General features: G+C 44.8%; 1 protein-coding gene across 3 annotated transcripts; it reads right to left on the minus strand.

Moving 5' to 3' along the window:
* On the minus strand, positions 1 to 24,377 carry Mtmr9 (myotubularin related protein 9). Of its 3 annotated transcripts, none has more exons than XM_011245001.3 (10): positions 23,808 to 24,377; positions 22,698 to 22,806; positions 20,604 to 20,729; positions 17,342 to 17,515; positions 14,677 to 14,894; positions 10,538 to 10,699; positions 10,075 to 10,216; positions 8,461 to 8,681; positions 7,225 to 7,292; positions 1 to 4,567 (listed from the first exon to the last, which is right to left on the minus strand). In XM_011245001.3, exons 1-10 carry the CDS (start codon positions 23,987 to 23,989, stop codon positions 4,416 to 4,418), a joined length of 1,554 nt encoding a protein of 517 aa, XP_011243303.1. In that variant the 5' UTR covers positions 23,990 to 24,377; the 3' UTR covers positions 1 to 4,415. The 3 variants fall into 3 exon arrangements, with proteins under 3 accessions (XP_011243303.1, XP_030103566.1, NP_808262.1); XM_030247706.1 differs by lacking the exon at positions 23,808 to 24,377 and adding an exon at positions 23,408 to 23,474 and having other exon boundaries at positions 7,141 to 7,292; NM_177594.1 differs by having other exon boundaries at positions 3,960 to 4,567; positions 7,141 to 7,292; positions 23,808 to 24,303.
* Between the last annotated feature and the right edge of the window lie 1,029 nt (positions 24,378 to 25,406).

Raw genomic sequence — 25,406 nt, forward strand, 5'->3', positions numbered from 1 at the left:
AACATTTGAATACTAATTTTATTATTACTATCAAGAAATTTAACACCAGCATCTATGTGACAGTCCTCTGAGGCAGAGGGAGATCACAACACAAGAATACTATGCAGCAAACAGTACCATACTCAAGAGGCTATTTCTCAATGTCATATACCAAGTGACAAACCAACTCAGGGGAACTGGCTCCAGTTACATGACATAAACTAACTCATTCCTAACTGAACCTTACAGACAGAAGTAAAACGTTGTGCAGACTTCCAAACGCTTAGACTTTTCCCTAAGAGTATATGTGTGCACACAAATGTGCACAGAGAGACATACAATACAAAAAGTGTTCTGCAAGCATTCTCAAGTTTCAGCAAAGCATACATTTCACGCACGTTTTGCCATACCGTGCAACTTCATTGTTTAAGACACAAATGATAGTGCACTTCCATCCAAAGAGCCACATTCAGATACAGGGTGCAATCCTTATGCTCGGCTATTGAAGAAATACACATTCTTTTTCTAAATTAAGTTGTGCAAGTACAATGATTTTTAATGTAACCGTACAAATCTCTAAGGACTAAGCAACAGGTTCTAGGTTTGCTTGTGGGAATATCTCACCTTCCCCAAGCCTTGCAGTTTAAAGTGGACCCAATGTCTTAACACAACAGCACGGGCAGTGCTGCACAATGCCACCTCATCACAAGTCACGGCCAACCCTTGACCTGCAAGAGGCTAGAGAGAAAGGTTATCAACATCGGCTCCATGAGGGTAATTGGCACCTACAGGGAGCTCCAACTGCTCACTACGTGCAAACTTTGCACTTCTGCAAGGCTGTTCATCTTAAGAGTCAGACGAGTTCAGAGGTTTACAACCTAGTCCTATAATCTCAGGTTTCCTCTGGGATGGCTGTGCAAAGGAAGCAGCTGCTATGAACAGTAGATTATGAGACACAGTGAGAGCAGAACCAAATTTATTAGAATAAAGGTTTGGAAACTTACAGTAGAAAGGACATTTTACACTCTGTACCATCTGCCAATAAATACAAATGAAGAAACCAGTCTCGTCACACACTCTGTTGAGATGATGGGTGTTCCAGCTCTGGAGTGAGTGCTGTCTTCAGGCCAACACTGCAAGGAAGCCATCTTGAGACACAGTGAGAACCGCTACTATAATCTGTACCAGATGTGCCCAATGGCATCATCTGTTGGTGAAGGTCAAAGCTTCCAGAATCAGGTAGGGGTGGGGACTAGAGTGATCCCTGCCCTCACACAGTTGTCACTAGCATCTGTGCAGACAGGCTTTAAGCTTCATGTGAAGTCCCATAAGCAAGCCTACCAGTGACAATGGCTCCACCCCAAACCAGACCCTTCCCAGTGGCCACTCTAAGGATTGAGATGTGGACAAAGGCTCTGCCCCAGTTTTCACACTGGGAGATTAAATTCTGGTCAAATCTTTCCTGTGACTTCATTACCAAATCCTGACCAAATCAAAGGGTAAACTCCCACTAAATCTCATTTTTCAAAAATGATATGCAGCAGTAAGACCCAACTGTGCCAGGTCTCAAATTCAGAGAGCTTTAGACCCTGTATTTAGAATTTTCAGGTGACTATCTGCTACCATCTTCCCATATTTGGTGAAAAAATTACACTCAACTTTTGTCTTTTGACATTCTAACCTTTCCTTAAAATAAATGTGTGTTAAGACCATTTGGATTTATTATTTCTGCTTTTCTCTTCATTGCATAAAATAAAAAAAAATTACTGATGTCACTGTAAGGTCTTGCCAACAAAGAAGTTTCCAGTTTCTTAAATGATCAAGTAACTCTGGTTTTCTGATTTTCAAAAAATTACAGACTTAAACTCAAGCATCTTTGCACTGCTGATAAAGGAGGGCCACAGCCTCTGAGACCTTCCCACAGAGTCTGTGGCCTGCACTGTGAAATCCCCCTCAGATGTAAGCAGAGACCGTGGGTACGAGGGGACCCGAGGGGTCACATGATTCCTAACTCCTACATGGCTTCACTTGCTCATGAATTGTGCCTCCATGTCCTTCACCAAAGGTTTTAGAGCCATGGTCATTCAGACAACTCAGCAACACACTGACCCAGTTTCCTGAGTGTAGCTGCTGCATTTATTCTTTGCATCCAAAGGAAGGCTAGAGACAATGTTACACCATAAAACCCCAACTCAGTGTTAACGCACCCGTGTTTAACCGACTTCTTGAGTTTAGTAAACTGTAGTGTTTGCTTTATTAAATGACCCTTGGAAAGTGGAACAACAAAAAAAGTTTGCTTTTAAAAGCTGATATTTAGATAATCTCTATTTATAAATCAATACTAAATGCAAGCTTGTCAAAAACACTGATGACTGCTGTTTTCATGGGAGACAGAAAACGGCAAAGGTTCTGGAATACAGGAGTTATGACTCAGGAATGCACAGCGAGTGTTCATCAAGAAGACAAGCACAACGAGGGTGCAACAGAGCTCTCCCTGACCAAACATAATAATTTTCCCACATCTCTGTGCACAGAAGCCTTAAGACTGGTCCATTGCAGTGGGAATCACTTTTTAAGAACTACAAAGGAAAAAAAAATCTCTAGATGGTTTTTCTTATGGATCAGCTGAGAAGTTGAGGACTTCACACATGGCTCAGAAAAAAAAAAAGGAGGGAGGGAGGGAGGGAAGGAGGGAGAGAGAGAGAGAGAAAGAGAGAGAGAGAGAGAGAGAGAGAGAGAGAGAGAGAGAGAGAGAGAGAGAGAGAGAGAGAAACAAACCTGGGCAGTGGCAGAGTGATAGATGGGGCTGGTGACTGAGCAGCCCCAAGGAATCCAGGCAATTTCTTCTTTGAAATTCACATAAACTAGGCCTTCAGAAAGACAGCCTTGCATGTGCTTCACTCCTCAACGAGCCAAATAATAGGTCAAGAGTAGAGCTGAGCTTAGAAGTACCAGTGGGCAAACCCACGAGCAGATTCGGGACTGCTGACTGGTGCCTGGCCTTCTGCCACAGGTCAAAGGAAAGAGGAAGGAAGAGGAGGCAGGGCAACTGGAGATGGAAAACAGTGGTCACCTTCCAGTGCTTCAGCAGGGCCCACACACTCTGTGTTAGCCTCACTCTGTAGGTAGGCTGCCAGGAACCTACTATATATCATAGCTCAGAATGGCCTCAAACTTAAATCCTCCTGCCTCAGCCTTCCAAGTGCTGGGATTAGAGGGGTGCCACCCACAGAGGTTCTATTTTTGCCTTGATACACAATTCAAAGAGGGGCCAGGAAAATTATTATATATAGATGAAGTTGACATGGTTTTAAAAATTACTCTGCAAGTATGCTTTTCTAGAAATGACAGCATTTGCAACAGCAAGCAGCTGGAAAGCACCAACCCACAGGCATGCAAGGGTGCAGCACCCAGAGCTGACTGCACCACTGCAGCCACTGCAGCCCTGCTGCTGACACAGCACGGTCTCAAGCAGCTGTGCCACTTTCCTAGCTCCCCACTCCAGCGCAATCCTGTTTGCCTAACACAGGACAGATTTGCAAATGGCTCACTCTGACATCAAAGTCTAGCTGTGGTACAAGTCATCTCTTAAAATATTTAAAAGTGAAATAAGTCACATGGACGTAAATACCAACCAGTGCAGTAAGAGCGCAGACCTCGGGCTCACGGGTGCTGTCCGTGCTGTGCAGTTCTGAAAAGTGAATGCCAGTCAAGTGATGGCTTCATTCACACCCATTGCTCAAAACACATTTTGTATGAATGGTCAGAAACCTGAAAAGCCTATTCAATAGAAGCATGGCTACCAGTAAGGAATTCTACTTCAGTTATCTAGGGCACACACTTTTTAGTGTCAACTTGCAAATTTATCTTTCCTTAATGAAGTTATCAGAGGACCACACCTGTTGCCCTTGACACAGATTTATCACAAATAACTATTCCGATTTTCCTCCTTGACAAAACAGGCTTTGTTAGTCCAAAACTGTTTTAAAAAAGAATGGTCTTTTTATAACTGGGAGTGGAGGATAGGGGCAGGATGACATGTTAAACATACAATTGTGGCTTCCCAATTATTTCCATTAAAAAAAGAAACACCTCTATACTCGAATGCAAATAAGCCTGGCCCATGTTGTAGATGGATTCTTAACTAGTCTGGACCACTGGTGAGAAACTAGAGATGGGGAACAGCATAGGGCATAGGTGTCATATATGTAGTGAGGTGACAGCACCACCTGCTCATTAAGTGGAGGGCCTAACAGGCCATATCTGTGAGTGACTGCCACCTTGCAGTGCTTAGAAGGCCATTACATTACAGGGATTCCGCACCTACAGCCAAGTTCAAGGCTACTGTGAACATGAATTGAAGGGCAAACAGAGGGAGAGACGACTCAGGACTAGACAGGTCCTCAGGACAGGTAGGCGATCTTTCAAGGACTCTCTCATAGCCCATCCTCTGTTTCCAATTCAGCCAACTGCCTTCTCAGGACATTGACCTTGGCTTGTAACTCCTTGTTATATTCAATGATGTTAACCATTTCCTCATATGCTTCATCCAGATACTTGGAGGATCTGCTCCAGCGTAAGAAGATTCCTGTAGAATCCGGGAATGAAAAACAGGAGTAGGATGTTCAGAGAAGCACTGTGTTCCTGGTAACTCCACGCACTGTACAGTTTCCCACAACTCATGTTATATTTGTCTAAACTTTTGTTTTGCAGCATTACAGATTGAGCCCAGGACCTTACACTTAACAGAAAAATGCTCTACTATGGAACGACAGCTCTTCCTGATTTTGAGAAACAGGTCTCACTAAATGGCCCAAGCTAGCCTGAAACTTGTGATCCACCTATCTCAGCCTCCAAGCAGCTAGGATTCCAGACATGCACCACCACACATGGCTTACCCTGTGCCTCACAATACTCTAAACTACACAGACTCTTCAGTTACTGAAAGAAGCCACACAGTAGCAAAGAACTGCAGTTGTCATGGAGGTGTTTACTGGTTATAACCAGAAACACCGTTGTAATATGCTCATGAAAATAAGCCGGTAACTTAAGAGTGCCACGAAGTCTTCATTTTCATAACCAAAGTCACCCATTTTACAACTGCAGACTTCTATTTGGTCTGGGAGATTGCCTGCCTGAGTGAAACCGTTCTCACTGTGAGAGTGATGGTGGCCGCGGCATCAGAGGCACAGGCTGTTACTTACACCTCAACATCAATAACTCACATCACTCTACACCATCAGTCACTGTCCAGCTCCACAGGGAACTGCTCCTCTCCTCAGACAACCACCACTGGCTCACTGTGGACTGAACGGGTGCTTGTCATCTCAGGTCACTGACTCCAGAATGGCTCCTGGGCATTACATTCTTGGATGCTGAATCCTTTACATCAAATGACAGTGTTTGTTTTTAACCTATGCACACAAGCATCTCAAGATATCTGTCCTATTCAGTGTGGACACTGTAAATACTTATAGTACTGTGCGGCTTAGAAAATGTGAACTAGAAACTAACCTGCCACAGGACAAACTTTTTTTTTTTTCCAAGACAGAGTTTCTCTGTGTAGTTCTGGCTGTCCTGGAACTCACTCTGTAGACCAGGCTGGCCTCGAACTCAGAAATCTGCCTGCCTCTGCCTCCCAAATGCTGGATTAAAGGTGTGCGCCACCACTGCCCGGCCAGGACAAACTTTTTGAAATATCCAGTCCACACCTGGTTCTGGCTGTGCATGTGAACTTCATAGATACCGAGGCTAAATGCTTAGAGAAAGCTGGCTTGTGTTGTTGTTTTTATTCCACAACTACACTGTCTACTACTCTTGGATCAGAAGTCACTATGAACGCCTCCTAGGATGTAAGCACATGGCAGTTGTGTTTCCTCCACCACTTCATCTCTGGAGCCCCACTCTAGACAGGGCATTTGTCTCCAACAGCTGGCCTCTCATTTCAGTGATTAAGTATGACAGTGGTTTTTAAGTAAACTGCCTCGGAAAATGAAAGTTTTTATTACATTTTATTCAGATGATGTATGCATGTGTGTGTGTATATTCGTGTGTGTGTGTGTGTATATTCGTGTGTGTGTGTGTGTGTGTGTGAAGTCAGAGGACAAGCTGCAAGAGCCAGTAGGTTCTCTACTTCCACCACATGAGTCCTGGGGACAGAACTCAGATTGTCACTGAGCTACTTCACCAGCCCCAAGACCTTTACAAAGGAAGCAAAGCAGCAATCTCTCGTTTAGGAAATTACTTATTCTACAACAATCCAGAGAGTAAGCAGAGAGGTTCTGCCCCATCACAGATTTAAATCACAGGGGCTGCTCAGGGAACCTAGACACTGATGACACTGATGGAGGCATTTAGCTTCCCTGCACTCTAAGGAGGGAGGCACCCAGCCTGAGGAGGAAGATGCACTCAGCAGACATGCCAAGAGGAACAAGAGGCAGTCCAGAGAAAGCACCACCTGATGGGCAAATCACCTTCTATACATGAGCTATCCCAAGAGCACCACAAGTTACGAGTTGTCAACAGACACAAACGAAAACCTAGGAGAACTTCCTAAACAACAGCCTCTTTGTGTGTATGGTACTTCCTGTAAACAAGCATGAAGATGCACTCACTGTCTTCAAAGTGATTACTAAGTTAATGGAACATCTACTGTGCCATTGGAAAGAACACCTGATATACACTATGTGATATATGTTCTTTTTTTAAAAAAAAAAACAAAACAAAACAAGCTTTGCTCTTTAAGGAGATTAGCTTCATGTGAAAACTCACATGTAAGACCCTGTTTTAGACTACGGTTAGGAATGCATCATGAATTGCTACTCCATATGAACAGTGGTTCCCGTAGCGCCCACTGGTGTTTTGTGCTTATTTATACATCCTACTGGAATGACTGTGTGACACCATTTAACACCCATTTAATTGTAATGATGCTTAGAAATGAAACAGATAGAAGAACTTAAAATCCGTTCATGTCCCAGCTGTCTACCAACTCCTGGCAGTCAGCGGTCATGCCACACTGAGAAACCACTAACACCCATACACAGGTCTGTGGGTTACCAGCTGACCATCTTCAAAAACCAACTACTGTGGCATGTGACCCCAGGCCAGCTCAGGGCACAGCTTGCAGTATGTGAATCTCTGCACACAGTGGGGAGTTACCTTCCCACAGCTGAAGACTCTGTGGCGCCACAGAAGGCCAGATGACCAGGTTGTTGGCTTCAAAGAGTGGATTGGTGAACTTACTCAGCTCGCCGGGCCGATTGACCCATGACCACAAAGACATTGTTTTCTGTTGTAGCTTCAACTTACATCTGCTCAAAAAAGAAAATCACCATCAGAGTCATTAGTGGCTAAGAACTACCCGTAAGTGCTCATCCTAACAGGTCTTGTACTAACTCCCCCTGTGACATAAAATAAGACTCTCAGTAGAGAAACAAAATGATTAAGGATGAAAAATATCTGTCAAAAGCAACTTCTGTGAAGCTCCCAAACCTTCTGTAAGTGGCAGTGGCTGTCACTCAGGGCCTGGGGACAATCCCCAGGTAAACCAGGAGCCACTTTAGAGTATACATCTGTTGTCGCAGGGATGCGATTGTCCTGAGAGGGCACTGTGAGCTACCCAATCAGAGTGCTAGGAGCACAGTCTGGGTCCTCTTCGAGGGCTGTATGAGCTCCTCACGGCCGAGCCACCTCCAGCCCCAGGCCACACTTTTGATGGCTTAGCGGTTATCTCTGGACAGTTACTTAATTTCTCTGCATCTTATTCTCCTAAACTATGGAGGAGGAAGGAGGGCATACTTGGTTATATCATAACTTGTCTCCCAAATATATGAAACTGATCGTACAGCAAGACACTAACATGAAAATGGCTGTCTAATCTGTTCCAAGATTTTAAGCTGTGTATCAACTAATTTTAATCCAGCAGCAGAAAGCCTAGGGTTCCCTCTTACTGAGTGCATGCTTGGCACATAAGGTGTATGTACTTTGCATAATTTAATTTGTGCTTACTGCAGATTCTTCCTCCTCCTCCTTCATCTCCTTCATTTTCTTCTTCTCCTCTTCTTCCTCCTCCTCCTTCTTTTTTTTTTTTTTTTTTTTTTTTTTTTTTTTTTTTTTTTTGGTTTTTTCAAGACAGGGTTTCTCTGTATAGCCCTGGCTGTCCTGGAACTCACTCTGTAGACCAGGCTGGCCTCAAACTCAGAAATCTGCCTGCCTCTGCCTCCTGAGTTCTGGGATTAAAGGCGTGAGCCACCGCTGTCCGGCAAGATTTATTTAAGGTATCAGTACACTGTAGCAGTCTTCAGACACACCAGAAGAGGGCATCAGATACCATTACAGATGGTTGTGCTGGGAATTGAACTCAGGACTTTGGAAGAGCAGCCAGTGCTCTTAACTGCTGAGCCATCTCTCCAGCCCAGCATTCACACACATCCAAATCCCAATTTCTTTTGGGAAGTGACCGTGTGTGAGCTCACTCACCTTTCACTTTCATTGTTGCCCAGGAATGTCCCGAACTGTGAGGCATAAGCATGCTCAAAGAGCATGATGAGAAAATGCTCATTAAACTCGAAGGAGCAAGGGAACTGCCGGAGGATCTGCCACACGCAGTCCAGGAAGAGAAGAAACACGGGGGCCTCCCACTTCTGCTTGCTGCTGCAATAGGCTGACTGTGCACAGCGCTGTTGGAATGGGTGACCAGCCTAGCGGAAAAGACAGAAATGATCCCATCGTGGCACACCCGAGAACACCAGTTCAAACAATCCCAGGGCACTTCTACTTCCTGGAATACCACAAAGGCAAGGTAGCTCCTGCCTGGGTGAGCTGTTGGGTTAAAATGACTAATTTCTGCAACTAAGGAAAATGATGATTTCCACACCCTTGGCAAAGTTGTGCAGTGAGGAGATGAACTTGGAGACTGAAAATGTCCTTCAGACAGTAAATGCAAGGTGAAGCTTAAGTAATGACAGATTTATAAAATCCTTAGACTTGATTTCAGCTACTGCTCAAGGTGTGTCTGTTAACAGTCTTTTTTTTTTTTTTTTTTTCGAGACAGGGTTTCTCTGTGTAGCCCTGGCTGTCCTGGAACTCACGCTGTAGACCAGGCTGGCCTTGAACTCAGAAATCCGCCTGTCTCTGCCTCCCGAGTGCTGGGATTAAAGGCGTGCGCCACCACGCCTGGCCTGCTAACAGTCATTTTATAGCATTACATTAACAAGGCAGTGGTGTGTCCTAGGGAGAAACACAAGAACAGGATAAGAGTTTCTAATGACAACGACAGGACATGAGGGAATGAATCAACCTCATGTGTTTAAGGAGGCTCCGTTCTCAAATGCATCATGCAAGTGATGACCTTTAACTGGATCTTAAAGGAAGTGTAGGCTGGAGCAGGATGGACAAGAGGCAGACTGTGTGGAAGTCCAATCTCAGGTCACAGTCCCACCGTCCCTCCTGCTTGCTTATCTGTATCAAGACTCAGCTCATGGAAAGCTTTCTATGTCTAACAGTCTTTCTATTTCCCACATTGGTGACAAACACAAGTTGAAGATCCCTTGTCTGACTGGGACCAGAAGTACTCTGGCTCCAGGGTTTTTCATGGTCTGACAAGTGTGTGTGCAACATGAGATATTTTGGGGAAGGAACCTAAGCCTCACAGCACACGCTGTATCCCCAGCCTGAGGGTGGTTCTGAGCAGCCTGACTCCACACCCGAGTTCCCACTGCTGTAATCACAGACCTCAGGAGTCAGCATTGTGGAGCACTGGGGATTTTCACACTGGGGATGCTCAACCTGCACAAGTGTGAGCCATCTAAACAGAGAGATGCTGGGGCAGGGCTGCGGCTCCGTGGTGGGTCGACTGCTTATGTGTATGCAGGCCCAGTTCAACAAACAGCATGGGAGATTGAGAAACTGGAAGCTAATGAAAAGTCTAAATTCTTATTTGGGTGAAGGTAGATTATCTGACTCACAGAAAATTAAACACACAACTTAAAATTTTTCAATGATCAAGCTGTCATGCATAGTATTAGCACCACAAGTGAGACTTCAATTCCAATGCCTGGCATCCCTCCCGTGCCTTCCCAGCAGCGCTCTCACCTGCAGCCACTCCCTCTCTATCAGGGCCTCAAAGCCTCGGATGGTCCTGCTTCTTGGTTCCAGGATGATCTGGGCCAGAGAAGTCACCTGCAGTGTGGAATCAGTTCCTTCTGTCCCATGAATCAACACTGATGCACCTTCCCTGAGAGGAAAACCCAAAGTACAGATGGGAAACTCCATAATAATGGACATTTCCTGTACCATCAGTAGGATACGGAGTCTAAATGAGATACTGGACAGATGAGAATTCTCTTGAGGAAAACATGAGACTAAAATAAATTCCAAACTTCATATAGCAAGTTTTGCACCAACAAATCTCACAGGACCCTTCAACTGACCTTCTAGCCCTTTACAAAATCACAGACAGCCCCTGTCATAGCAGGGATAATTGCCTTCACTGCTTTAGTGGCTGAGCAAGCTGTTCCCATCAAACTTATAACCAGGGAGGCCAAGCACACGCTACCTGTCAATGCACTGGGCCGCCAGGCAGGCGGTGGTCAGAATCTCCTTGATGTGTGTCAGCCAATTGGAGGCCTCCAACTTGCCGAGCCACCGGTCCATGTTGTGGGTTTGTTCATTACATGCTTCCACGAGTTTGATTAGGCTCTCCTGAAGAACATGGTATCTTTTAAAACAAGAAAGAGAACATTACAGGAAGAAAGACAGATAAAGCAGAATGATACAGAAAACAAATCCAAACCCATCTTCCGTGCATTCAGTGGCAAAGCAATTCAGAACACTTACAGTGCTATGTAGCAAACTGAGGACTAAGGATTGAAAATGACTTTTAGCACTACTGCAAAGATGCTTCAATATCTCACAACAAACTCTTCCTGCTGAATGAACAGATGAGGCCCAGTCCACGATGCTGGGTTACCTGGGAAGGCAGAGGCCGGGGCCTTGCCCTGTGACCATCTGATCCCAAGACTTGGGTAAACTTACATCTGATGCTACAGCTGCTAAATGATCTAGATTACACATCTAGGTCTCAGCAGTGACAGCCAGGACCAGCACAGATCCTATTCATTTTAGCTCCAAGACCCCTTTGCCCCCACCCCCACCTGCTACTCCCTGAAGAACTTGTAAATCCCTCCTTTAAGAAGCAAGCAGGTGGAGGAAACACAAGGAGGAACCAGGAGAGATGAACCTCTAAACCCTCTATGTAGGAAGATGTAATTAGATGTAGCAAATCTGTTCTGCTAGTCTGGCAACAGCTGACACACGGTAAGAGCTCAGGGCTGAATTTAAAAAGACTGCTATCTAGTAAGGCTCATCATCTGTGCTTATTCAACATGAGATTTTTTTTGCTTATCTTACACAATTCAATGAAGGCTTGGGTGGAGCTCATTTGCTTAATATACCCAAGCCTTGTCTTCAGTTGCCACACATACACACACACCAAAAAGTGAGTTGACTAAAATTGAAAACTCATTAGCTAAATTAAATAATTTAAAAAGAGAGCAAATTCAAGTAATCTAATGAGCATCGCAGGAGGAGACACTGCAGCTGATAGCACAGGAGTGGAAGGCGCAGAGGAGTGGCATAGGGGCGGGCCTTTATTTAATCCAGGTAGGCAAACTGAATAATGAGGGCAGGCAGATCTCTGTGAGTCTGAGGCTAGTCTGGTCTACATAGTGAGTTCCAAGTCTGCCAGGGTCATACAGTGACATCCTGCCTCAAACGGAGAAAGAAAAAAGGATTGTGGACTTCTATGAGCAATCATATACCACAAACTGAATACCCTAAAAAAATGAGAAAATGGGGAAACAGAACTGCCAAGACCGAATCATGAAGAAACAAAAGCAAAAACATGAACAGTACAAGTTAACAACAACAACAACAATAACCAGAGTCAGTAACCAAAACCAGGAATCTGCAATCAAAGAAAAGCCGAGGTCCTGAAGGGTTCCCAGGCCATGGAACACGTGAAGAACTAAATGTCAGTCCTGCCTGTCTTCTGAAAGCCTGGAGAGAGTGCCATGAATCTACCTATTAGCCCAACTCTAGTATCAAAGCCAGACAAGGACAAATAAGACAAGATCACAAGCTGGGCGTGGTGGCGCAGGCCTTTAATCCCAGCACTTGGGAGGCAGAGGCAGGCAGATTTCTGAGTTCGAGGCCAGCCTGGTCTACAAAGTGAGTTCCAGGACAGCCAGGGCTATACAGAGAAACCCTGTTATCAAAAAAAAAAAAAAAAAAAAAAAACCCGACAAGATCACTGGCCAGTTCCAGTTCCCATGGTGAACACGGATATAAAAAACTCCAAAACACTACCAAACAGAGCTCAACAGCACATTCAAAGCAACATCACCCAGGACCACAACTTTCATACACAAGGACAGAACTGAAATTGTTAACACATGTGACAATGTATGGGACAGAAAACACAAGGATCTCAACAGACACAGGGAAGCTCCTTTCCTGACACTAACTGGTTAGTTACCTATGGAAAAATGCACATGAACACAGTAAGGCCACACAAGACTGACAACATCATACTCCATGGGGTAGTCCACGGGGTCTCCTTGGAGATCAGTAACAACACAAGAATGCATGTTTTCATCATGGTACCAGCCAGAGCAATGGGCAACAGAAAGAAATAAACAAGTACATCAAAAGTAGGAGTGAAATTGTCCCTCTACAAACAAAAGTATCTTATAAATGGAAAATTCTAAAGACTCCAGTAAAAAAATCTGTTAGAAAAAATTTCAGATTAAAACCAACATATATTAGTCAGGAGGTCAAGGGCTCTGTGTGTGTGTGTGCGAGAGAGAGAGAGAGAGAAAAAAAAGAGAGAGAGAGAGACAGAGAGAAAGATAGAGAGAGACAGAGAGACAGAGAGAGACAGAGAGAGAGACAGAGAGAGAGAGACAGAGAGAGGGAGAGACAGAGAGAGGAAGAGATAGAGACAGACAGACAGACAGACAGAGAAGAGACTGTAGAGGCAGGTATTTACAAGTATATGGATAGAAGCCAAAGGTTGACGTTAGGTGTCTGATTTGATTGTTCTTCAGCACAGTTTTTGAGACACTAACCCTGGAGCTCGCTGATTCAGCTACCCTGGCTGGCCAATGGGCTTCTTGGATCCTCCAGTCTCTCCCACCCCAGCACTGGGACTATAGGTACACACTGCCACACCTGGCCTTTTACGTGAGTAATGGAAAGCTGAGCTTGGGCTTCATGCTGTAAGCTTTAACTGATTGAGCTGTCTCCCTAGTCCCAGTCAGGCATATTGCTACATCCTAGCAGTGAACTATGTAAAAAGAAATAGAAAACTCAACAAAAAGAAGAGCGTACTTGGGAGTGAATTACTCAAGACTGTAAAAAGATCTGTACACTAAAAGTTATAAAATGCTCAAGAAACTTAATGTGGACACAAATCAATGGAAAGAGATCTCATGTTCATGGGCTGGGAAAATAGGGTACGCTTCTACCCAATCAATCTACAGACTGTATATAATCCTTTACAAAAGTGTAATGGCAGTGCCAGAAGGAGAAAAAGGACAATCCTAAAACTCACCTGGGCCTGGACACACACTCCGCCATGCCAAGAATGGAGGCAGTCCAGCCATCCTCTCCCAGGAAAGGACTTATCAAGCCGACAGCTAAGTCTATGGAGCTCTGGCTTGTCTCATGACTTTCCAAAAGTCCCAATACTGCCACAGCATGATAGACTGAATTAGGAGCCCTCTTTTTTTTCTCTTCTGGCTTTTATATACTGATATGTGTCCCCTTGCTTTGTTCTCTTAGGATGCTGTAAGCCATGGACCTGAGAGGCTGGCTCTACAGAACACACAGCAGTTACAGGGCCACTTGAAAACTGCTGACAAAGAAGACACAAATACTCTTGCCAAAGACAAGCAGGTAAGATGATGGATATGTTGCTTTAACGTTTCACAACCTACAGCTGAATCTAAACAGTACATCATACACAATGGTATGAATGCAAGTTTGCAGAAAGTAGCCACACCTATGTGAAAGAGTCAAGACTGACTGATTTGAACAGTGTGATTGTGGAGTTGGAATGTTGCATATTCCCAGTCAAGTTATGTTTGGTTAATTCTTGTCCTTTAGGCGCCATCCACTCTGCCCATCTTGTTTGACCTAACCTTTCCACCACTGGTAAACCTTTGGAATCCATTAACTTAGCAAACCACTAGCATAAAAGCTAAAAATGCTGCCAGACAGCACCTGAGAGCTGCTAGCTGGCGGTAACCCACCCACCTGATGTTCTCACCAATGTACCTGGAAAATGCCTTACTTCATGCCTTTTATCCTACGACTATGAAAACTTCATGAAGTCACTTCCACACTGGAACATGTCATTTGGAGGAACCCAAATCTGTGTTTCTGGGCCAAGGCCACTGTATTTGGCTCAAGAATAAACTCACTTTTTCTCCCTATGAGGTGAGAGCTGTATGCACTGACAGACATACGTTTTTGTCCACTAAACCTGGGTAAAGCAGATGGAGCAGAGAACCCCCAATAAGTTGTCCAGCCTATTGCAGACCCTCAGTTCCGTGGAGTGGCTGTGATTTCTGAACAGCCAGGGATCACCCTCTGCAATCAGTCTACAGGGAGCTCCATCTCCCTGACTGTTACCTCTCAATGGACTTGTGAATCCGCCTCCACTGGGGATAATGAGCCTCCTGTTCAAAGCCACCTCCTTTGGCTCTAGCTTGCTGGGCCACATTTAGGGATCTGGTGTCAATAAGGTAGCCACGCTTTCCTGCCCTGAGGGTGGCATTTATCAGCTTCTCGTCTTCCTTGCACCTCCTCCCGTTTGTGCCGGTCAGGGGCTGACCACTTCGCATAATCACCTGGAAGCACACATGGTAACAATTCAGTAGCAGCCAGTTGAAGTTCCTGAGAAGGAGCTGCATCAGGAGTCTCTCAAAAACAATCTGTGGCACGTTGTCATGGATTCTGATGAGTGTACCATACACAAAACTCTACATGTATTAGCAACAGCTAATACTATAAAAACAAAGATAAGCCTTGAACTTTTATACAATGATATTCCTGGACCAGGGAGGCTTCATTTGTGTAACCAACCAACCCGGCTGACTGCATATACATTCCTCTCTACCCCAACCAACTGACTGCCCAGTGCCTTCACTGCCCCAGCCCAGAAGTCCACACCCTTCTCTTTGATAATTCCACTTTCTGGACCTTAGTCTCATGCCCAACACTTAAACACAGGATAAAATCCATAAGTTCTGTCCCCTCTTTATATCTTTATCACTTTATCTAAGAGACTAACATAATCTTGGAGGAAAGAGCAAACTTCGCCTCCATACACATAGGGTTAGAAGGCAAGAATTATGAAGAGAAACAAAGTGAACAACATGCATCCTTTTCTGGGGAGTCATCGTCAATGTTCTGGGGCTGCCTGTCTATTACTTACCCTCTACTGCCCTCTGCCGGCCTTTTTTCTATTCTGAGACTGCCTGTCTGAAGACGACCATCTATGCATTTGAAAGGTTTGCTTTCTAAGCTTTTCTCAAGAATTCAGTGCCTGTTAGACCAGTCTCTTTCCAGGGAATGGACTGGAGACGTCTCAGGAAAACCTTCATCACATGTTCTCACCACTCGCAAACAGTTCAACCCCGCCTGCGGCCAGTTTGTGGTTAAGTTTTTGGGAGGCAGAGGAAATGTTAGGAGGTGGGGCCTGGCTGGAGTAAACAGGTATTTAGGGATGTGATTAGGGGATAGCCCTGCCCCCCCGGCCTCTTCTTCCTGTCTCTCTGCTGAGGTCAGGAGCCTCTTTCTCCCCACACTCCCTCCATCATGGTGTTCTACCTCACCACAAGCCCAAAGGAGTGGAGGCAGCAGGACGGGGACTAAAACATCGAATCTGTGAACCAGTGCACATCCTTCCTCCATTAACTTGTTTCTCCACAGCAGTTGCCCATCTCTGGATCTGTTCCAATAGCCTGGTGACTAAGAGGAAAACCTTGCAGGATACACCATTAGGCTTTGCCAATCTCTGTACGCCCTAAATCTAAAGCAGTGACATCTGAAACCCACACAGCTTTCTAGCTTTGTTGCACCCACCCACCTGAGGTGTTCCCCAGTGCAGCCGTTACATGCATTACCTGTGCCTTCCTTTATTTGGGACTGCAGGAGCTGATGAAGCCTGTCACCCAGGGCAGATACTACTGTTTGGCTCAGAATAAACAGCAATGATTTTATATTGATGCCACCAGAGGGCACAAAACTACATTTGGTCTCAGTTGTTAAACACTGTGATTAAAAACTGAGGAGCAATGCCACTGCTGGCAGGACAGGTGGCCTGCTGACTAAAGAGCACAATTTTAACTCTGTCACATTGATCCCTCTGTCATATTCCCAGGGGGAAGGACAATGGAAGAGAGTTGTAACTGTCTAATTTAATATGGGCTGCAGAATAAGAAGCAAATCAAGAGAGGACAAAGTGTCAGACATGGTGGCGCACACCTTTAATCCCTGCACTCCAGAGGCAGAGGCAGGTGGATCTTTATTAGTTTGAGGCCAGCCTGGTCTACAGAAAAGTCCAGGCCTGCCAGGACTAAACATAGAAACCCTGTCTCAAAACCAAGGGGGGGTGGGACTCGGGGGGAAGAGGGGAGAAAGAGGGGGAGAGAGGAAGGGGAAGGGAGGGGAAAAAGCAGAAAGTAATTTGGAAAGCTTACGTGGGGCAAGCTCTAGACTGCTGTATCTCCTGTGAGGAACTTAGGAAGCCCTGAGTGAAGTGTCTTGCTGATATGAGCAGGCCATGTCACAAAGACCAATGCCACAGACTCATGGGAAATAGACAAAATCTTGCCCAAGGTCAGGTCAGAGAAATGGCACACCCTTCCTCTGAGCATAAATGTTGACAGCATATGCAAAACTAACAAGTGCAGAGCCTGCTAGCTTACCTCTCACCTAGCTGGGCCCTCCCCTGTCCTGTCCATAATAAACATGCTGAGGCTCCACATTGGAGCAGTGGTGTCACTCCATCAGACTATGAACGGCCTACCGGATCCCAGATTTTCTATTGCAGTTTCCTTCACACTATGCTCTGAAGATGAATCTAACCTTTCTAAAGCTGAGCAGTAAGAAAGAATTTAGAGCATCTTTGGGAAAGCTCCCACTCCTGGGGCCCTGCAGTTTACATGAAGGATGCACTAGTAGGAACAATCTGGCCTGACTTCAGAGGAAAGCCACACAGACAAGAGATCATTTTCAAGGATCCAGCCCACAGGAGACCACCCGCCAGCAGAGTGGCAGCCCTCATACTCACCATGCCATTCTTTTTATGGTAATAGCTCAGGACTGGGAAGCGCCCCCCATGTCGGAAGGCTGCTACCTTCCGAAGTGCTTCGTCATCGACGGACTTGGGCACAATGACAGTTGGTGGGTAGGAAGGACAGATAGAAAAGTCCTTATTGATATAGCTCAGTCTCCATTCACTGGTCTGAAAAACACATAGCACTTCAAAACTTAGCCACCGTTTCAGTGTCATAGAGCATCTAAGATTTAAAAGTTTTGGAAATGATTTCCAGGGAAGCCATTCAACAGGGAATTTGGATATCTAGCCCACACTCAAGTCCTGTAGAGGAAAAAAATTCCACTCTTCACACCAGCTTCAATAGCTCTGGAATGCCTAGTGATCAGTGTCCCTAGAAACTGCTTGCTTGTGCCAGCCAAACACACCTATTGTATGTGACGCTTAACCATCATTTGAAGCTTAAACTATGACACAGACAGCACAGCCTAAGCTCTCCACAAGACAGCCTGGCAAAGGTTTAAGACAGTTAAAGACAGTTCTTTCCTTATGACAAGGAGACACTCCTGGAAAGCCCTTATGTGTCATGAGGTCGTTTCTAAGTCAGCTCCTGCATTATGGAAGCATGTGACAGGAAACCATCAAACAGCAGAAATGAAAACTGCATGTAAAATGTAAAACTGCACTTTACAGCTAAAAACCCATATTACATGTGCAAACTTTAATATGTGCCTAAAAATTCAAGCTGATCCTACATATCAACCCTGGCTTAAGTTAATAGAAAATTAGGGTAAAATGTGAAACAGAAACTTTAATTTACAAGATCAAATTCATACAAATTTTAATTGCTTTCTTCTATTTTCAAACATTTTGCAAAAGTTTTTACTTACTTTGTTGACTCGGTGTATGTGTGTGCATGTGTGCCTGCTGTAGCATGTGCACATGTGCCCGTGGAGGCATGAAGAGGCCATGGGATTCACTAGAGCTGGAGTTATTGGTAGTTGCAAGCTGCCCCATGAGGATGCTAGAGCCCAGCTCAGGTCCTCTGGAAAGCAGCAAGCTCTCTTTAACCACTGAGCCATGTCTCCAGCCCCACCTGATTTCTGTACTGTTCCCACTTTGTGCTCACTTTCTCATATTTCCTTAGGCAGTTTTAACTACTGCTTTAGAATCCTTCAAACATCTGGGCCATCTCAGGCTGAGTGCCTCTTGACTCTGTCCTCAGGAGAATGGGTGACATTTCTTACTCTATAGTTTTGGTTGCATCACAGCCCTTGTGAAAGCAGACACATTTGGTGCAGAGGTTTTTAGCATGCTTTTAGACCTTGGTAGCTTAATGAAGTCCACAGCCTGTGCTGCATGGTGGCTCAGCTCCATGCTCACTCTGTTCACAGCCAGAGACCTGGGTTGCACACAATGTCAAGGTTCCTTTCTCAGGCCTGCTCCTGCCCAGGGTTCCTCACTGCCCTCCTGCATCACTGATCGCCTCAGGCTCCTTCCTAGCTTTTCCTCCTAGAGGAACAAGGGCTTCTGTCAGAGTGTGAGCTGCTCTGAACGACCAATGCCACAGTATGCTGATCTCTAACAAAGCCACTGAATGAGACTAATGAGATGTCTTTATAGATATTCTAAATATTCTGTTCTTTTAATATCACATTGCATGGGGCGAAGAGACATAACTGATAAGCAGAAGTAGATAATACTATGATTATAGAATTTTGTGGTTGGCAAACAAAAGAAGCTCAAAACAAACAAACAACAACAAAAATTACCCAGCTTTCCAAAATCTACAGATCAAGACAACCCGTCCTTCTCAAAGGTTTTCTAATGATAGACACAAGATCTTATGTCCCATTCTATAAATACCATAAAGTCTTACATTCTTTTATTCACTTAACAACTCTTTACCACTTGCTGGTCATGTGCCAGAAATACCGCATAGGAATAAACTCGCCTCGATTCCTGACCCTGTGAAGCGCACACGCTCACTGCTTCCTAGCCCAGGGGGAGCAGTAAGCTATGAGCACAGCCAAACTGCTGCTTCCCCACACTTGAAGGATGCTTCTTACAGACTGTTCTTCCCGCTTCCCAGGAAATTCAAACCCTGGCTCCCTTCTTATTTTAGACACATCCTTCAGGAGCCTATGGTTCCCCCTTACCCCATGCTTTTCATAACATGCAGTTTGATTCCTGCCAACTTTTTGTCTTTAATACACATCTCTCAAACAAGCTCTAGACTAAACTACATTTTCACCATTTTCAATGGTATTTATCATACCATAAAACTTCCTTCTTCCCTCTGCTACCACGGGCATCTTCATTCTTCAAATGCCATGGATCCCTAACCTCTACTTCTTGATTTCCAAGTGACCATTTATAAAAGTAAGAAAAAGAAGCCAAACAGTCAGGAAGGAAAACCTGGTTCCTGCAGGTGGCCTCAGAGACCAGGCCAGGCGTTAACCCAGAGCAGTGCACAAGCCAGGTGAGGAGTTCCCCAGCACTATCTTAGGCACACAGTGCCCAAATCTATTATATATTAAGTCGTTAGTCAGGAGATACCTATTAATTAATGCACAGTCGCCAAGGTGAGCTTTAAGCAAATCAGTGCTTTATTTTTATTTATTCTTTTAAGATTTATTTGCTGGGCGTGGTGGCGCATGCCTTTAATCCCAGCACCTGGGAGGCAGAGGCAGGTGGATTTCTGAGTTTGAGGCCAGCCTGGTCTACAGAGTGAGTTCCAGGACAGCCAGAGCTACACAGAAAAACCCTGTCTCGAAAAACCAAAAAAAAAAAAAAAAAAAGATTTATTTATTTCATGTATGTGAGTACATTGATCCTATCTTCAGACACACCAGAAAAAGGCATCAGATCCCATTACAGATGGTTGTGAGCCACCATGTGGTTGCTGGGAATTGAACTCAGACCTCTGGAAGAACAGCTAGTGCTCTTAACCGCTGAGCCATCTCCCCAGACCATTATTTTTATTTTTTAAAACAATATTTATAAATATAATTTAAAAAAAAAATTAAAACACCTAGACTATGTTAATCTACTAGAAGGAAAAGCATTGCCAGCTGCAGACATTATACTAACACACGGACAAAATAACCAGCTCAGAACAAAAGGAGCTGAACCAACAGCCAGTGCACACTCTTAACTTGAGGCACGAATAACCCAACTCCACCTCACTCATCTTCAAAGGGAAGAGAGGATTTTCACAAGTAAAATAAAGGGTTGTGTCAGTTCTTATCACCCACAATGTCAAATGTTGACTCACAGCAGAAGAGTAGAACTCAAATTCTTGCTCAGGAAGGAAAGAATGCCAGCCATCTTCAATCACTTCAAACATGGGTCGGTAGAAGAAAGGGTACATCAGGGTGACCGAGTCCAGAGTGGACAATGCCTAGAGAACAGAAAGAAAAAGATTCTACAAATCTAACAAAGTAGCAGTAGGCACACAGGGTCTGGTGATGATGGAGCCCAATACGTGTCTCTCCATGCAGCTCGTCTGACTCCAGCATTCATACTTCATCATCTAACAAGACACTGACACAAACACCTACACTCAACAAGTGCTGCCTGAATGAAACAGGCACCAGGACAGTCTGTGCCTAGTGAAATAATGCTTCCTGGTACAATTTAACGAAGCTCAATAAAATGTCCAAGAATTTCTGGGTGCTGGGGAACAAGGAGGTCTGGATTAGTTAGTAAAGTCTCAGCTAAAAATCTAGTAATTAACTAAACACTGCAAACTATTCAAAAGCTATGTCCCCTTATCAATTATTCCTTTATTATATAAAGGAATGCTCAATTCTGGCCAGAAGCCTCAAGCTCCAGATCCCAGCTACATAGTGGTTAAGTCACATAGCTTCCCCTGTTCAATGGAAGAAACTTTTCAGGCTTATTAGGAGTGTCCATGGAGATAAGGCATCTAATAGGCCAACAACAGTCAATGCACACAATAAAACTAGCTCTAACAAGATACACACATGTGAAAGCTTCATCCACACTCACTTCCTCCTTCCTAAAGGGATCTGGCGAGGCGTCCTACTATCTCTATGCTACACTAGTTATGCCCAACCAAAGTGAGCCCTAGGCATCCCTCTGTCCAAACAGTGGAACATTATCTCAGTTTGCTTTCTCATTCATGTTGGGGAGTACAGCCAAGTCAAGAGCATACTTCCAAGTGACAACTACATATGGCAGACTATTCAACTTACATGCTCATTTCTTCCAGTAGAACTTGGCAAAAGCAGAAAGGTTTGTGTGTCATTTCCTCGACAACATATTACTTGATCCTCTACTTCTTGTTGAAAGCCAAACAAAATTCTAATTATAGATTTAAGGCTTTCTCTCTCCTTTTAAGAGCTAAACCCACTATTTTTTTTTTACATAAAGCCCAGTAAGTCAGTTACACAGAAAGAAAATAAAATCAGCTTGACTCTATAATTGCCTAGAAATTACTTTAAACAGTCAGTTGATATAATTGATATAATTTAGTGGCAGCAATTTAAAAGTTGGAGTAACCAAAATAGTTAGAAGAAGGAAAAGAATGTGAGACCTTCATCAGAGACCTTAAACTATCCAAGCAAAGTTTCTATGTGTGGCTCAACGCTTTTATACATGCATAAACAGACACGCCTTAGGTGAACTGGCAAAAACAAATACATACGTGCAGACATGCCAAAGTCACAAATGGCAACTGTTGGTGACAATCACTTGCTTTGTCTGTATACACAACACTGAGAGTATACATCTGACACACAGTGCAATGGTAAGCTAAGAAATGGTACGACAGTGAACTTTATGTGATATGGCTAATTTCTACCACAAAGTCTCAAAATAAAGCTGTTGCCATAGAAGGGTCCTCCAATGACAGCAACCATTTGCCAATAATTATACTAAGCATTCTACATAAACCCACGAATGTAATCGTAAAACACCTATAAAAGGCAGGTAATGTCATCTTCCTTTTATAAGACACTACAGGCTAACTGTGAGAGGTGAGGTGCTTCACCCATAGGCCCCATGTTAACAGGACCTCACTACTGCAACAATCACAGTATAAGAGCACTGCTCAGAGTTGAAGGGTTTCAGAGCTGCTCCACTCAGGATGACCACACTTGCTCACTGTGATGCCCAAGGACTGTAACATGGCCACAATCAGCTACACTGTATTTGTTTTACTGGCTTACAATTTCACATAGGATGTTCTTTCAGGAAATCTACAGAAACAGAAAAACAGTTCACAAACTGTCTTCAGAGCGAAAGTAGCAAGATTCGCACAGTAAATGATTCTTATGCATCAAGGGCTGTACAAAATCAAAATATCGCCATTTTCCTATCAGAATTTTGCCTGCAGCATACTTACCTCAATGGAACTGGCTATATTTAAACACTCCTCCATTCCAGGAATATCCAACTGAATGATTCGGAAATCTTTACATTTTATGATGATGGTACCCAGAGAGCCCACAAATCTGTAAGAAATTACATGAAATCATGAAAATGGTAAGAAAACTAGTGAGGACAGTAGGTGAGAACCAGAACACAGAGAACCAGGGATTCAGTCTTTATCATGCAGGCATGAGAGACCATTGAATACATTTATGCAATAAAGATGAACTGAGGAGTCTAGTAGTCTGCTGATGGTATCTTGTACACAGATACACACATACACACATAAGTAAAAATAAAAAATTTAAAGTGATGGAGTAGGGAAATAAAGATGAATTAGTTCCTATGTTCCTTTAGAGCCAGCCCCTTTCTTTTCACAAGAAAAACTGAATGTTAAGGGCTAATGATTACCCTCAGTGGGAAGTGATCATTCCAGAGAATAAGTAAGATGCAATATGATAAACTCAGTCTTCCCTAAATGAGCAGGGGTGTAAAATTTGTCATCCACCTGCATCGGCACTCCCCATCAGCTATTACAGGGGTGCACCTTACCGATTTTAAAACGTTTTAAGGAGAGACTAAAATGCATATGCATATATATGGAAAAAATGACAGTGTACTCAGTTAAATACTATGGCCAGGCATAGCGGCCCATACACACACAACTGTAATTCCAGCACTTACTTGGGAGGCTGGGGCTGGAGAGTTGGAAGTTCAAGACCGGCCTATGCTGCAAAGGGCTGAGCATGCCTATTTAAAAACGAGATCGTGGGGGAGGGGTCGCTTTAAATTGTATTGAATCATAACTTCGTGAAGTCAGATTAACAACAACCAATAATTCAAGAAATGTGGTGGAAGAAATTTTTTTTTTACAAAGAACATTTAAAAATACGCCCAAATGCTGTTCAAAATGACCACTACGACTCTGAGACCTTAGCCTGGGGATGCCAGGTGGCCAGTGCAGATAGATCTAGGCCCCAGAAGGCTCATTTGGCTGGCTGAGCCAGGATACCCATAAAAAACCACCTGAAAGCGTCTGTTCCGTTCCAGGCTCCTCCGGGACCTGGGTGTGGTGGGCGCTCACCGTTTGTCGATGGCGTCGATATTTGAATGGAGGAGCCAGAGCTCCTCCGTGTTGTCCTGCCGGGAAGACAGGATCAGGTGGTGGCCTGTCAGACACAGGGTCCCTTCCACGGCGGTGTAGAAAGGCCGGTGCAGCACCACATTGTCTACCCGTGGGGTTTTAATCAGCTCCGCAAACTCCATATTGGGCGCAGCCTAGGGGCGGGAGGCCCAGTCCCGCAGGTGCCCGGCGGTTAATCCGCAGACCCGGACGGAGCCCCGGCTGGGCGGGCCCGGGAGGTCGAGCCCCGCCCCGGCTGGGCGGGTGCGCCAGGGCCTGCGGGCACCGCCCTGGCCGCTTCTCCAAGTCTCTTCCGCACCACTGGCCGGGACTCGGTCGCAGAGAAGGCTTCCCGCCAGGCCCTGCACTCCCCGCTGCCACCGGCGTCTGACGGGCGGGCTGCGGAGGAGACGGACCCGGCGTCGGGGCAGCAGCATCCGAGCCCGAGCAGCCAGGGACTTCTGGCGGAAGTAGCTGCTGAGCGTTGCACCCGGCAGGAACTCCTGCACAATTAGAGGGACTCGAGACTCGGAAGACATAGAAACCGGACCGGAAGTTGGTACTTTGCTAGATCCGGTGGAACACAGCCAGAAACAATGACTTTATGGTCCTACAATGGAAAAACAAAACAAAACAAAACAAAACCAACCAAAACCTCTTTCACCTTCTACCGCCGCAATCCTTGCCCTTCAAATATTCCTTATCGGAAAAGGCGAGACGAGAAGACGTCGCTGACCTGCCAGCCTCCACATGAGTGCTGTCCCTCAAGGGCTCTTCGTTTGCGCTACCTGGTAGTTGTCTCATGAATTGGTCACGAAGAGATGTCAAATGTAGGATGGAAGCGGAGGTTGTGATCGAAAAGTAGCATCTTGGTGTCTGGAAGAGACATGGGACAATCTATGCTTTAGACTCTTTGAGAGCGCCATGACTTTAACCAAGAACAGCATATTCTAAAAGGATGGAAAGAGAAACTGACTAATCCTCGCCCTGCGAAAGGACTCTAGTGTCTTCAGAGATAGTTCAGTTAATCTGTAGCAAAGCCTGAAATCAAGACCTTGGTATATTGGTCACGACTTCATAGTATCCCGGCTAAGTACAGTCTAGCTGAACTGCTCACGGACACTGCAATGACAGAGTTTTGCTGTTGTAATTTCCCTCTTCTTTTTTTTTTTTTTTAATTTTTTATTAGGTATTTTCCTCATTTACATTTCCAATGCTATCCCAAAAGTCCCCCATACCCCCCCCCACTCCCCTACCCACCCACTCCCACTTTTTGGCCCTGGCATTCCCCTGTACTGGGGCATATAAAGTTTGCAAGTCCAATGGGCCTCTCTTTCCAGTGATGGCCGGCTAGGCCATCTTTTGATACATATGCAGCTAGAGTCAAGAGCTCCGGGGTACTGGTTAGTTCATAATGTTGTTCCACCTATAGAATTTCCCTCTTCTTGCTTTCTATCCCTCTACTTTATCCCAGAATAAGAATTATGTTTGAGTCCTGGCCTGCTTTTACTGTGTTAGCAGTGAAAATTCTCACCACCCAGTCAGTGTCTACGAACAGCA

Source organism: Mus musculus, chromosome 14, assembly GCF_000001635.26.
Source record: "Mus musculus strain C57BL/6J chromosome 14, GRCm38.p6 C57BL/6J".
NCBI classification, from domain to species: domain Eukaryota; kingdom Metazoa; phylum Chordata; class Mammalia; order Rodentia; family Muridae; genus Mus; species Mus musculus.